A 15,122-nucleotide genomic window follows, 5' to 3' on the forward strand; every position below is an offset into this window, starting at 1 on the left:
AACAGGAGATACTTTCCTACCTGAGTCACTTCTCGCTGACCCAGAAGGGAAGAACAAGGACAACACGTGTAGAACACTAAATAACCCAACTGAAAAGTACCAGCTTTGCCCCCAGGCCCTTTTCATCTCCCTCTAATCCTGCAAAGCTTGGCACTGGAGCTGGAAATATCCACGTTTTTGGCTGCTGGGAGCTGCCCAAACCAGTAGAAAATTTAAATGAAGATTCCACTGCCCAGGTGAGAGGCTCAGCGTGTCCTGCACCAAAAAAACAGCTCAGGTATGGCCTCCAGATGCTTGAAGATTTCAGGAAGATGTTTTTGATCCCAAAACTTGTGGCTTCCAGAGCATTTCACCCTGGGGAAGGTGAGGAAACCAACACGTAGCCTATGAGGAAAGGCTGAATTGGGATTTTTCTGCCTGGAGAAGAGAAGTCTCTGAGGAGACCTCTGAGCCCCTTCCAGTGCCTAAAGGGACTCCAGGGGAGCTGGAGAGAGACTTTGGACAAGGGCATGGAGCGGCAGGACAAGAGGGAATGGCTTCACAATACAAGAAGGCAGTTGGGAACGTGAGGCTTGTTCCAGATGTCTGGAAAAGGCCTTATCTCCTCCCACCTGATCAGGCTGTTATCAGACACCCATAACATCACCACCTGTCCTGATCTACCCCCTTTCCCTGCCCAACCAGAGCCCAGCCACAGCAGAACTCAATTCTCTGAGCTTCTCCCACCATGTCCCTGTCATCCCAACATTTCATGTGGCTCGGAACATGGATTTAACCCCGGGCAACAGGAGGAGTTATGAGACAGATGGATTTTTCAGCCTGGAAAACAGGCTGGGAAGGGAGGGCTCAGGGGGCCCCATAGCATCTGGTATGGAAAAGGGTCAAAGAGAGGTCTGGGATGGATTTATTCCTCGTCCACAGGTTCCAAATGAAGTCATTTTTCCATCACTTCCCACAGGAGAAGGGGCTTGTGGTCCTGGAATGGCAGCACTCCCATCCCAGTCCATCCCAAGGGAATGCACTGGAAGAACTGGGACCTGCCACTGCCACCTCCTGACAAGAGAAGAAAATGCAAACCCCTCCTCCCAGCCCATTTCCCAGGGAAGGAAGGACTTTCCAGGATACTTTCGTTATTTTTAAAGTTTCGCTTTTCCCAAAATTCGTAGGTTGAAGTCACTTGGTTCCAACCAGCTTGAGGACGAGAAACTCCCAGGTGAAAATAAAATAAGGAGAAAAATTTCACTTTATCTAAATTGCCTTGGACAACCCAGGAGCTGAATTCCAGCAGCAGTAGCTCCACCTCGTCCTTATAAAATACCTGAGCGGTCACATGCAAGGTGCCACCATCCTTTATCTACTGAGTGAACTGAACTTGAAATTTTTTTTGCCTTTTGGCATCTTTCCATTCATAGTTTGGTACTAAATGGGTGCTGCTGCTCCTGGAACTAAGCAGGTTTTACTGGTCTGAGCTCGGGTGCAGATCTCAGCCTCTGGAGCAGCAATGGGTGAGTGAATCGCCACAATCTGAGCAATGAGAGATGGAATCTGAGCCAGCAGCGCTTTGGGCACCTGTGGAAAGCACCTGGTTTAGCTCTGGGTGACAAAGTGTGACAAGAATCCGTGTGAAATTCAACCCACCCAGTTGCTGGTGTTAATTGGAGCGGAGCAGAGAGCGGGGAGCTGCTCACACCTCTGTCCCCATGAGTTTGGTGCTGTTTGTGTCACATTTCTGTGCAGCTTTATTAGCAAGTTATTAATATCAGCCCTGGGTGGCCAATTTTTTCCCTGTATCCCACAAAAGTCACATCATGGAGACCCAAGCATGTGGTGCAACTCCTGAAATCTCTTTTGTTTTGGGAGATGATAAGCAGGAAGGTTGGGACATGCTCCCACAGCCACAGAAAGCACCTCCCACATTTCCATCTCCTCTTCAGGGTGACATCTCCCCCTTGCCCCCACAATCTCTCAAAATCCAAGGAATGGGGAGAAAAAGGGGTGGAGTGGGTCAGCACTGGCGGGAAGGTGGAGCTCTTATTCAATCTTTTTTTTTTTTTTCTTCCTTTAGCACCACTCCAATTTTAAATTCCAAACTTGCTTCCTACAAGCCTTTCTTGACTCCTCCAAAATGTCAAAACTCCCAAATAAATCAGCTTTTTAGCAACTCCTCTTCAGTTCCAGAGCTTTTTCCCCCTCCAAAAGCAATATTTGCCATGGATAGAGAGGAGTCCTGTCCAGAGAGAGAGCAAAGGGTAGGAGATAACCCCTCTGCTCTGCCCTCATGAGATCCCATCAGGAATACTGTATTCAGGCCTAGAGTCATAAGCACATGGATGGCAGGAATCTGCTGGAACAGATCCAGAGGAGGCCATGGAGATGCTCCAAGGGCTGGAGCCCCTCTGCTCTGGAGCCAGGTGGGAAGAGCTGGGAATGTCCATCCTGGAGAAGGGAAGGCTCCAGGGACATCTCAGAGCCCCTTCCAGTGCCTGAAAGGGCTCCAGGAGAGCTGGAGAGGGACTTGGGACACGACAGGACACAAGGAATGGCTTCCCACTGCCAGAGGGAGTTTAGATGGGATATTGTGAAGGAATCCTTGGCTGTGAGGGGGGTGAGGCCCTGGAATGAAATTCCCAGAGAATCTGTAGCTGCCCCTGGATCCCTGGAAGTGTCCAAGGCTGGGTAGGCTGGGGCTTGGATCATCCTAGGAGAATGGGAGGTGTCCCTGTCCATGGCAGCAGGTTGGAATGAGATGATCTTGAAGGTCCCTTCCAACAAAAACCATTCCAGGCTCCTGTGATGGGAAGGCCGGAATTCTCCCACCTCAGCCCCGTTTGGGGTCTCCCATCCTGGGATGATCAGGACAACCTTGGGATGCCAGTGAGGAACATCTGAAGAGCAAACAGGAGACGTGGCGCCATTTCCCTCAACTTTCCAAACAGGTGAAATATGGAAAAGCCCATCCTGGGCCTGTGCAGAGACAGGCAGGTCCTTAGGGAACAGCAGGAGCTGGGACAGGGGTGACAATGTGAGGAGAAATGGGAACACCAGGCAGGAAGGACTTGGAGGTTTCTTCTGTACAATGTCCCCCTAGACCCCAGAATATTCCCTGTCACCACTGGAGCCCCTCCCATCCCAAAAATCACTTGCAAATCAAGCTGCAAAATATGGATTGCAGCAGAAAGGAAGTCCAGCCTGGAATTATCCTGAGGAAAGGAATGAAACTCCCAAGCCCGTCACTGTTATTCCACATTCGTCTTACATTCCCCAGGGAATATAATCCCCTTCTCCCATGGGATCCCACAAAATCTTTAAACAAAAATTAGAGTGCCGTAACTTTGCGGAGCTGAATGTTGGGGAAAGCAGGGGGGGAATCTCCAGAGCACCCAGCCCTGTGTCCGTGTGTCCGTCCGTGTGTCCGGAGGCAGGAGCAGGGCTGGATCCCTGGGAGGGCAGGAAGAGGAGCAGCTGCCCACGGACACCCACACAGGGCCCTTTTTGTGCCCGAAATAGCAGCCCTCTCCCACAAGGAAGAGCGCAGGCTCCAAGGCCAAATCCCATCTCCATTCCCAGCGGGGTCACGGGCAAGTCAAGGATATTTATGAGCTATTGAAGGCAAAGACAATCCCAGCTCTTTATCCATCCCTAGGAAGAGATTCCAATGGCCCTGAGATGAAATGCAGGAATTTAACCCTCCTTTAGTCCCTCAATTTGGTCTATCCTTTTTATTTTCCAGCCCACAACCTGCCAGCCCTGAGCTTGGAATACAATCCAGGCAATTTCCTTCCACACAAAACAAGAGTTAATATCTGGAATATCTGCAGAACCATCCAAAAATCTCCTTCAAAGTGTGTATTTTTTTTTTTTATTAATTCCATATATTTTTTATTAGAGTATAAGAAACAAGATGGAACATACACTTCACTTATACTTAGGTTAATATATTTAAAGGGATGGATGCTTCTTTATCCCGCTTATCCTGTTACAATAAAGATAATACACAGTTACAAATCTCACAGATAGGAATTAGTAAAATCAGCATTTCAGGGAAACCACCTCGGATCATCCAACAAAGCTGAAATAAAACGTGCCAACTTTTTTTTAAATTTTTCTGCAACATTTTATTGGCTTTGTGTATTTTCATTTGATGGAACTGGAGGATTAGGGCTGGCAAAAAGTGCTCCCATGGAAAACGTTGGACTTGGGAATCCTCACAAGCCTTTTAATTCTCAATTTCCACAATCAGAGAAAAGCTGGATGAATTAAAACCTTTAATCTGTCTCTGCTGATGACGACTCTCTGCTTTGGGTGCAATTATTTGGTTTGAGGCAGCTCATCCGCCTTGCTTTTGGAGATTTGGACTTCAAAGTTCCTCCACCAAGTCTGGCAGAAGCCAGTAGGTGGCAGGACCAACCCAAGGCTTGGCTTCCCTGGGCACCATGGGCATTCCCAAAATGCAAAACCAGGCGTTTCTGTTCCCATTCCTGTTCCACAGCCTCAGAGAGGTGTGGAATAACTCCTTCAGGATCAAGGATCCAGAGCCACCTTCAACCCAAACAGCAGAGACCAACCAGAGCAAGGGAAAGAGCCCCAAACCTCCAGGCATCCAGATGTGCACCACATCTGCTTTTTCCAGAGGGCACGGATCCTATAACTCATCCCATGGACACGCGGACATCCCCACCAGAGCTTCCCACAGGGGTGGTGGGACCACAGCCTCCTCTTTTCACAGCAAACAAAGTCCCTGGGAGACAAATTCCTTCAAAAAAACCCCAACTTGAGCAAACCAACACCAGTCCAGGACATCCTTGGAGCAGCAAAGTGGATCCTTGGAGCAATAATCAAACAACAAATCAATCATTTGTTCTCTTGCAGCAAGGAAGTCACATCAGGTTTGTGGTTTCCAAAAGAAATTTTTCCCTTAAAAAAAAAAATAATTCTCAAAACCAGCTGGAAGAACTGTTAGGTTCTTTGTTTTGAAGTCCTTTTCTTGGGCAAACAGCAAACTCCCAGATCCTGGGTGAGAAACGCTGATGCCACAATGGATTTTGAGCATTTTTAGACAATCCACAAAAAATTCGAGCCCTTGGTGGGGTGGTGGGAGATGGCAGCAGCTGCTGGTGAATTACAGCCTTTTCCAGGATGGAAGCACTGAAAGCATTTTCTCAGGAACACGCTCCAAAGTGGGCAGGAATTTCACTTTAGTTCTTAATTTCCAGTAAAAACTCTTCCAGGATATTTTATGCTTCTAGGGAGCCAAACCTCCTCCCCTCATAACCTCTTGTCTTGTCAGAACAGGTGCATATCTGAGTTTTCTGCTCAGATTTTGATCTCTTAATTTCCACAGTCCACAGAAACACATCCAAAGCACTTCAGGGCTGTCCCACCATGGCCTTTAAATTCCAAATCCAGCATTTGGATCAACAACCCACTCACCAGCCTGAACACTTCATAAGTCCCGTTGCTTTTCCTACTTATTGCCTTATTATTAATGATTTTAATTACTTCACCTGCCCATTTTTAGGCCTGGGTTTTACAACAGATGAGGTTCTCACCAAGTTTGTCATTCTGGGGATTTGGAGGCAAAAAATAAAACCTAGAGTAGGACCAGGAATAGTGAGAGTTGGCATGACTGATGAGAAAGTGCTTGGGATTCGACTGTGACGAGCTGTCAACCCCCTCCCTCTCTCAAACACACATGGATCCATCCAAATGTCGTTTTTGCCAGGAAAGGAAATACTGAAAATATCTCTTTTTTCCCATATTCTAGATTAGAGTACATGGGGAGGAAGAGACAAAAAGAGAGAGAGGAAGAAAAACTAATCTCCTTGTGAAACTTATCCAACCAACCCTCAGCTAACTCCCCTGGCAATTCCATGAATGTAATTAGTTATTTATTGGGATAAGCAGCCTCTGGATGCTCCTCCCATGAGCCTGGCACTACCAAATCCTTGGCACTGGCCAAGGAACCCCGAGAAAAGAAGGAGATGGCCCTTGGAGGAGACAACCAGGGCCCTTGGAGGAGACAACCAGGTCTTCAACGAATGAGACTGTCCAGTGTGGCATCGTCAGGATCCTCATAAAAGCATGGATGGACATCAGGACACAGCTGATGGCTTTGAACTTCAGCTCTTTGCTAAAGGTGATCGAGTCCCAAACCAACCCCAAAACCTTTTTGCAGGTGGCCAGAAAAGACAGAGCCTCCCTAAATTCAGTGTAGAGTGCTCTGGTGTCACAGCAAGTGCTGAAGGACAAATGAACCCAAAAAACAAGGTTTTGAACCCTTTTGGGAGGAAGGCTGAGGCACGAGGAAGCTGGGGAATATTCATCTCAGTTTAGGAAGTTTTTCCCCAATTTTCCCTGTGCCCCACGTGCATAGCAGAGGTTTGTGGGGCACCTCAGGCCCCAAGGTCCCAGGAGGATGCTTTATCCAAAGGAAGGCACATCCAAGGACCAGCACAAGTGATGCATTCTTCCCAAATTAACCCCTAAATTGCAGCTCACATCCCACTGACCCATCCCTCCTTTTGGAAAAGCTGTCATTAACATCTCTGTCCCTTTAATTAAAATAGGGGGAGAAGGGAGGGAGGGAAAAAAAAAACATAAAACCACTTTTGTTACCAACATTTCTGTACAACTCTGCAAACACCTTTCATTTATCACTACCTGAAGAGGGGACAGAGGTGGGAACTGAAAGGTTTTGGAGCTTTTGTTTGGGTTTTGACACAGAATAGGAGAAGCAGGTACAAGGCATGGCTAAAATGCGCCAACACCTGGGTTTTGCTGCTAGAAATAGAAGGAAAAAAAGAGCCCAGTGCACCTCTGATCAATCAGTGGAAGTGACAAAGAGCTTGAACTTGACAGTTTAAGGCTGAATTCTGGCTTGGTTTGTGGCGAGCAGGTCCCCAGGCAAGCAGAGTAGGCAGGACAGAAGACAGAGAGGGCAGGAGACAGCTGAGAACTTCTAGGAAAAACCGTGCCAAAACACCTGGGAAGATCCTGGGAGCTGAGGGACAGCAGATGTGGAAGGCTGGGTGGTGAAGTCACCTCCAGAAGTCCATGGGCACCATCAGGCATTGAAGGCTGGACCTAAAGATCTGGGTATGGACATCTTCTCCTGTGACTCCATCACATTTTTCAGACCTGTTGCCCATTCAGGTATCACCATTGTGGTGGTCACCATGACAAGTCCAAAGTGGGGAAACTGAGGCACCAAGTCTTTGTAAAATGCAGATTCACTTCAGAGTATCCTCCTGCCAGGGTAATTGCTCCGTTAGAGTTGACTCAGACCCCAAAACTTGGCATTTATCAGTAAAATGCATCTGGAAGAAGTCACTCCCAAGGGAGGTGGAACAAGCTGGCCCAGAGGTTTTTTTATCAGGAAGGACAGCAACAGGGAGGAGATGGATTTGCTGCTCACAACTGGAAAGGATGTGGAGATGAAGCACCCAAAAGCTGCTCGAGAGGGTGAGGGACCCTCATGCTGGGCACCAACATTGGGATTTTCCATGAAAGAGTTCCTAATCCCTGGAGCAAGGAAACACACACACGTCCCATCTCAGGTAACAACAGGAGCAAGTTTATTCAGGTCTGGCACTTACAGAACTTGGAAGGACAAGGTACACGGCATTGGTTTTCCAGAAAAGTCAGCCCAGGATCAGAAGAAACGAGACTATTTTATAAAAAGAGACTGCAGCTGTGTCTCCCTTTGGATCCTGCATTCCCTCTGCCTCTGCCACCCATATGCTGGAGCAGACCTGGTGGTGCTTGGGGTGAATCTGTTCTCTGCGAGTCCCAGCCTGGTTTAACCAACTTTAGAAATTAGGGGAGGTGGGAGGGGGGATTATTAATAGGTAGAAAAAGCAGAAACCCTTCCAAAAATCATCCACCTCGGCGAAGGAGGAGCGAGAGTGCAGCGGGAGACGTCCACAGGAGGAGGAGAACAAGCTCAGCCAAACCACCCAGGTCCTCCAACTCGCTTGGAAGAGCAAAAAAAGTCTGGGAAACAATCACCTTGGAAGCCTGCTGAGAAGTAGAGGATCTCCTTGCAGACAGCAACAGAGAAGATATTGGCTAACGAGACCCGTGGGAGGCGGCCCTTCCTCAGGCAGCCCCATCACTGGCGAGCCCAGAGGACGTAGATGAAGCTGATGAGGATTCCCAAGGCCAGGAGGGTGGAGCTGGCTCGGACGCTGCTGGAACCGCTGATGTTGCAGAGGAAGGAGTCGCAGCAGTAAACGGAGGCGGCCGCAATTCCCAGGTTGATCCCGGCGCTGGGGCAGATGGGAGAGCATCCCTTGGAGATGGACTGGCCGGATTTGCCGCCTGGGTTTGGGGTGGGTGGGGGGGGAGAGGAAGGAAAATAGGCAAGTTTAGAATGTGGTTTTTTCTGATCACCTGCTCTGCAAAGAATTTCAGTGCTGGAAGAGCCAGGTTGGTGCAGGTGGCACAGGGAGGATGAAGTGCTCTGGAGGGGATGAAGTGGTTCTCAGAGACAGGAATCCCAGCCAGCCCATCTTATCAAGGATCACCCCTGATAAGCTCACACAAACACCCCAGAGACCACACAACACCCCAGAGACACCCCTTTGGATTGGTCAATGCTCAGCAACAATAGCTCCCGTGAGGAATCCCAAAAATCCCTCTTGAGCTTCACTCTGGGGCTCCTCAAGGGAGACAGGGAGCACTGGGGAGGCACTTGGGAGGCAAGGCTGCATTTAACAGAGAGGCACAGCCCATGTTAAGAGGAAAGAGGAAACCATTAGCAGTGGGCTGCGAAGGGAAGTTTATAAAAACTCCTAGTCTCTGTTTGTGCACATCTGACCCACCCACGCTGCAAACTTGGGCATGACATTCCCCCACTCCTGCCAGGGAGAGCCAGGATGGGCTCTGGCTCCTGCAAAGGTTCCAGGAGATCTGCCAGAGCATCCTGCCTCCCTCAGCACAGCAGCTGGGAAGGACAGAACCCCCCCCAAATCTCTCCAGGCACACGGGAAGGAAACCCACAACCCTCCCTTCCCGCCTCGTCCACAGAAAGTGAAGCAAAGGTTGGGACTCAGGGACCAAGAACCCAAACAGGAGGCAAAAGAATCAGCAGGAACAGCAACCCTGGAGCTTCCCACACAGGGAGCCTGCAGCATCCTCCACGCTTTCACTTATTCATCAGCAAACTCCCCGCCCCCAGCAGCCTGAAATTCCCCCCGGACTGGCGGGCATCGGTGCAGGCACGTGGGCCTTAACGTGACTCCTCCTGGCAGCGCGTCCCTCCTCACAATCCCCGTGGGATGGTCCGACACACTCAGTTGCTAAGCAGAACTTTCCCTTTTTTTTTTTCTCTTTTTTTTTTTTTCCCCCCCCAACCCAGCCAGAAGAAGGCAAAGCCTCGCTGCAGCTCAGCAGGTGACCCAGGAGAGAAGGCAGGAGGGGCACGGAGGAGGTGCCGTCAGCACTCACCGAGTCCCACTCCGACGTACGTCGTCACACAGTGGTTTTCATTCTCTCCACACTGGACAGGCGTCAGGCAGGCCCAGTTGGAGGAGGCATCCGAGCAGGAAAAGCAGACAAGCGTGTGGGCTGCGAGAGAAAGGCAAACCTCATTTAGGAGCTGGTGGGAAGATATCCTCACTTGGAGGTCCCCACCTCTGTCCCACAGCATGTCTCGCATCTGCCCACAGCCACGTTTTTGGTTTCACTTTTATCAACCTGCAACAGAGGATTTTTTTTTTTTTTTTCCCAAAAAAATTGGCCAAGCAAAGTGTTCAAGCCTCAGGGAGGCATTTAAAGCTCTTATCTGCTAAAGCTGATACAACCACACAGCCTGGTACTTTCTGTCACCACCCTGTTTGCACCAAGAATGTGCCCAAGCTGCAGCTGCCAACTTTAAACCAAACTCCAGAGGAGAAATTTTTGAGGTTTGGGATCATTCAGTCCAGCCACCATGGACATGATGGCCCTGCCTGGGGCAAGGGGGCTGGAACTGAATGATCTGAAGTCCCTTCCAAGCAAAACCATTCTGATTTTAAGATGCTGTGACACTGATGGGAAATGCTCCAGGTGTGACCATAGGTTCAAACTTTCCATGACCCAGCTTTGGACACCAAGATCAGGCCATGCTTGAGCTGCAGCAGGAGGTAGAAATGATTTTGCAACTCAAGACCTGCAAGACCAGCCGGTCCCCTAAAATTACAGAATCGTGGAATCATTTCAGGAAAAGACCTCTAAGATCTTTGAATCAAGCCATTAACCCAGCACTGCCAAATTCCAGCAGTAAACCAAGTCTTTAGGCAACACAGCTGCACAATTTTTTCAACGCTTCCAAGGATGGTGATTCCACCACTGTTCCAAAATTTGACCAGTGAAGAAATTTCTTCCCCATTTCCAAACTAAACCTCCCCCGGAGCAACTTGAGGCCATTTAAGTCTTATCCTACAGCAGCAGCAGGATGGATTAGCTGGCTCCCATCCCTCATCCCTCACAAAAAGGAATGATTGGAAAACAGCATTTGGGGTGGGAAATGGTTGTGGAGGCAGCCGGGACCAGGGACTCAGCAAGGCCACGGGCACTTTGATCTCTGTATTTTACACACAAGAGCATCACATCCACGCTGCAGTTGTTGACCTACATATGCAGGCAGATCAGGTCTGCTCCCAGTCTTCCATGGACGCGGGATTTTGGAGCTGCCAGGCAGCCTTTCCACGAGGCACTGCCTTTCCCTTTATTTATGGGATGCAAAACAGAGAGGGGGCTGATTGAGGGTGGGAAGGGCAAGGCAGCCCCATGGATTACCCAAAATCACAGAATGGTTTGAGTTGGAAGGCAGCTTCAGGATCATTCAGTTCCAACCCTCTGCCATGGACAGGGCCACCTGGAATCCCACTATTCCAGGTTGCTCCAAGCCCCATCCAACCTGGTCTGGAACACTTCCAGGGATGGGGAAGCCACAGCTTCTCTGGAAAACCTGTGCCAGGGCCTCACCACCCTCACAGAGAAGAATTCCTTCCCAATATCCAATCTAATCCTACTCTCTTTCAGTTTGAACCCATTCCTGCTTGTCCTATCCCTCTCCAGCTTTCTTGTGGGCCCCCTTGGAATATTTTCCTAAGGAACTGAAGCCCTGGAAGAGCTCTCTGAGGCACAGCAGTTACTGACATGGATATTTTGAAGAATTATTATTTGGACAAATATTGCTCAGCATCTGCCCCACTCTGCCACAGGACTGTTCTTCTCATTCCTGCTTCTTTCAGGAAAATAAAAATGCTTCTACAAGAAAAAATGAGAAAAAAAAAATAACAATTGCTCTCGGAGGAATGACTTTTGAGCAGCCACAGCCGAGGAGGGGAAAGAAAACAAAATATAATCTCAGGGAAACAGATTAAAGTGGGTTAGTGGGAGAGCCTGAATGTCACAGCAGAGCAGCCAAATCTCTGCTTTGGAATGGAAGCCAAGACCACAAACCCCCCCCAAGCAGGAATTTCCTGGATCCTCACTCTGGAAACAACCCCCACAACAAACCCGGGTTACCTGAGCACGCCAAGGCAGCCACCACAACCCACAGCACCGGGATTACAGGGCCGCCAGCTGAGTCAACACCTCCAGGAGAGATTCCTCAGTGGATCTCTGCGTTTAGGAGACGAGGAGGAGGAGGATGGGACCAGCCACTGAGTCACTGTCCCTCGCTGGGCCGGCCACAGCTCCATGTGGGACCTCGGAGTGGAGCCCAGGTCTGCTCCCAAGTCTCAGGTGACCCGTCCCAAACTCTTTTACCTCACAACCACCCCGAGGAGGTGGATTGACTCATCCCAGGAATCTTCAGCAATCAGGAATGAAGTGGATTACAGGCTTCCTGCACAGGACAGATGTCCCCATGTGTGCTTGCTCACTGCACTGAAGGCACCGAGTGGTGCAATGCTGTTCATTTAAGGTTCCAGCAGCAAACGCACCAGAAATCTTTGGACATGACATAAAAGTGCTGTTGGGCATGAAATTCTCTGCCACGTGACTCAATCCCTGCTCCTGCCACTGCATGTCCTACCTGTCCCCGTGCTTTTCATTGTCACACCTACCCATTACCCCTTGTCTTAACAGAAAAAAAAAAATCCTTCCAGCAGAGGCAGAGTTTAAGAAAGGAAATATTGAAATATTCAGCCACTTTCTGCCCCCCAAAAAACACCCACTGCAGAGTTAGGAGAGCACAAATAGGCTGAGTGGTTTAGACAAAAGGCACAAGAGGGGTTGCAGAAATAATTTCATGCAGCTGTAGACGGAGCAAAGAGTTGGAGCTCAAGGTTACAAGAAAAAAAGGGGGGAAAAATCACAAGACTGAACAATGCAAAAGAGAAGCCTTGTTTTCACCAGTGGAAGAATTCATGTGTTTGTTTGTTTGCTGGTTAGCTTCTCGGAGGAACAAAGAGCTCCCAAAACAGAACAGGGCATTTGGGGGAATTCCTAGAGATAAGAGGTTGAATCATTCTTGCAAAGACAAGGGGGAAAAAGGCCTTTAAAAGCCCACTTTGGAGCTCGTCAGCACCAGGAAAATGCTGTTGCTTCGGCAGCTTTCCCATTCAGCCCCGATGTCGCTTTTCCATTCTCTTAGGCAAAATCTTTATCAAGATCCACAGGCAAGATCTTTGAGCAGGAGGCAAAGCTTTTCTGTGAAATCCCCCCAGGACATGCTGGAAGTGTTAGGGGATAAAACCACCTGCAGCAAACCCTTTTGCCCGGATAAAAACTTACTTTAAAGCTGAAGGGGTTGTGCTTTTTTGGGGGGAGATAAAACCCTTTACTGCCTTGGCCTTGGCCGCTGGAACTGAGCCCAAGCCAGCTGGGCTCTGCCGAGACCCAATGCTTTAATCGCCAGTTGCTTCCCGGATCCCACCGGGAGGGAGGAATTGGAAAGGGCAGCAAACAGCCAGTTTCACCTCAGAAAACAAGAAGGGACCCTGCTTGCTGAGCGGGGGCTGGGAGAGCTCAGAACTCTCCCGGTTTGCCTCTTTGTTTGGTTTCTCCCATATGGGAACAATACGTGGTTTCGCACGGCCCCGAGGAGTTTGGAATAGTGAGGGATGGAGTCCGTGGGGAAGGAGGGGATAGCAGGCCTTGAGACTTGGGCAACTTGGCCGCTTAACAGACAGCAACAGGAACCGCGTTCTCCCCTGGATGGGCGGCAGCCCCTCACAGGGCATTGTCCCCTTAGGGGTCATCGCGCCCCGAAGGATGCTCGGAGGGGGCAGCAGGAGCCAGAATCACGAGTGGCTCTGCCCTGACTTGGCTCCATCAGCCATTGCCGGGGCTGGGCTGCCTCTCCCCTCTACTCCCCTTCCTTCCCCTCGGCTGCATCTCAGCCCATCCCAGCGCCGTTATCCCGGCTGGCAGCGCCGAAAAGGGGGAGCGGAGCCGGCCCTGCTCTTTGTTCGAGCTGCAACTGGGAAAAGCTCCAGCATATCCACCCGCACAGCCGGAGATGCTCACCTATTCATACAGGCGGGGCAGCCCTGAAGTTCCTGCTCCAGGAGGGACATTGCTGCGAGGCACATCTTGGGAAGACACCCCCGCATCTCGCTCCGAACCATAACGCGGCTCAGCGCCGTGGCCCCGACCCCTTTTCAACCCTTATATCCCCAAAAGACCTCCAACTTCCACAGCCTACCCTCCCACACGCATCGCTCCCCCAACCCCCAATTTGCTCTCTAACGCAGGTCTGGCGAGGGACCGGGAGACCTGCAGGGCAGGCGATGGTGGTGGGAGCATCCCCTTCCCTTACCTCTCTCCACGCACAGCACCGCGGCCAGCACAGCGAGCAGGAGCGCCTTCATGGTGCGGACGATGTGGCCGGAGAGATGCGCAGAGCGGCTGGAGGAGCGCAGGGCTGGCGGCAGGGCCGGGCGCCGGGGGTGGGGAAAGGGCGGCGGCTCCGCCCCGCGGGCCGGGCCCGGCCCCCGCGCCGCCTCCCCGGCCACGCCTTGTTTCGTTTCCCCGCTAGGGAGAACCGGGGCCGGGAAAGGGGCGCTGGGAAGTGCCTGTCGGCATGGCAGCGGCTGGCCAAAGGAGAACAGAGCCAGCTTTCCCCTAGCCGTGCCCCAAGAGGCTTTTTTCAGCCCCTTTTCGGGTCCCCTGTGTTTCCCTGAAGGAGGAGACGGGAGTAGGGGGCTGCGTCTATGCTTGACCCCACTCATCCAAGTGAAATCCTTCCAACTCAGTTTATTCTGGAATTCCGTGATTCTCTGACTCCCTCTACCCACAGAACCTGCTGATTTCCTGCCTCCCTTCCCTCCTCCGTGCATCTCCTCTCACAGATCCCCTGAGCAGCACACACACATCGTCCTCCACGCATTCCAAACCACCCCGTCCTCACACATTCCCTGTATCCAGGGCTCCCTGCATGGATCTCCTGCAGGCGAGACTCCCCCGGATACAGAAGCTGTCCCTGCATTCAACACCCCCTCTTCAGATCTGACCCCTCTGCACGCACAGCCCCCGCTCACGATCCAAGCACATAAAGAACCAACTCCCCCATCTGTTACCCAGAGCCTAAATTGGATTAGACATACAGGATAGAGAAGCTTGAAGGGCCCAGCAGCTGGGGTGGCATGGGACAGCCTGGGCTGCTTGGCAGGATGAGTCTTCAGACTGTAAATAAGTCCCCTGATGTTGGAGTGTCCCGAATTCAGTAGGTCCCACGGAAATAACTAAATCCTCTAGGAAATGAGCTGCAGGAGGGGCAGTGGGGGAGGGCCCCTGTGAAACTGGCTCTAAGGAAAGCCTGGCAATGGAGGATGAGGCTGGTGAGCCAGCAGGAAACAAGCAGGCTTGACAAACTCTGTGCCACAGATGGGTTTAATTCTGCAGAGTCAGCATTTCTCGGCGAATGCATCTGTCAGGAGAAATTCCGGCTCCTGTCTTGTCGGAGGCATTCAGAGCACTCTGCTTGGGAAGCAAACCCATGCCTGCAAACCCCTGCTTCCCTTTTCTTTCCCGTGGCTCAGTTTTATTTGTCACTGCCAGATATTCTAGCAGGAACTGACTTCCGAGCAGTTTCTGTGGTCTCATGTCTTCCTCTGGAACAGGCTGCTGGGACAAACCAATTACTAAAAATATGGGAAGTTTCAGCTTTGTGGTAACTTGAAAAAACA

The 15,122-nt window shown here is 50.7% G+C and overlaps 1 protein-coding gene across 1 annotated transcript; it reads right to left on the bottom strand.

The window, feature by feature from the left end:
- Window positions 1-7,552: 7,552 nt before the first annotated feature.
- Window positions 7,553-13,894, bottom strand: LY6E (lymphocyte antigen 6 family member E). Its single transcript, XM_063175093.1, has 3 exons — window positions 13,754-13,894; window positions 9,448-9,567; window positions 7,553-8,319 (listed from the first exon to the last, which is right to left on the bottom strand). Exons 1-3 carry the CDS (start codon window positions 13,803-13,805, stop codon window positions 8,111-8,113), a joined length of 381 nt encoding a protein of 126 aa, XP_063031163.1. The 5' UTR covers window positions 13,806-13,894; the 3' UTR covers window positions 7,553-8,110.
- Between the last annotated feature and the right edge of the window lie 1,228 nt (window positions 13,895-15,122).

This window comes from Melospiza melodia, chromosome 1 (assembly GCF_035770615.1).
Source record: "Melospiza melodia melodia isolate bMelMel2 chromosome 1, bMelMel2.pri, whole genome shotgun sequence".
Lineage (NCBI taxonomy): Eukaryota > Metazoa > Chordata > Aves > Passeriformes > Passerellidae > Melospiza > Melospiza melodia.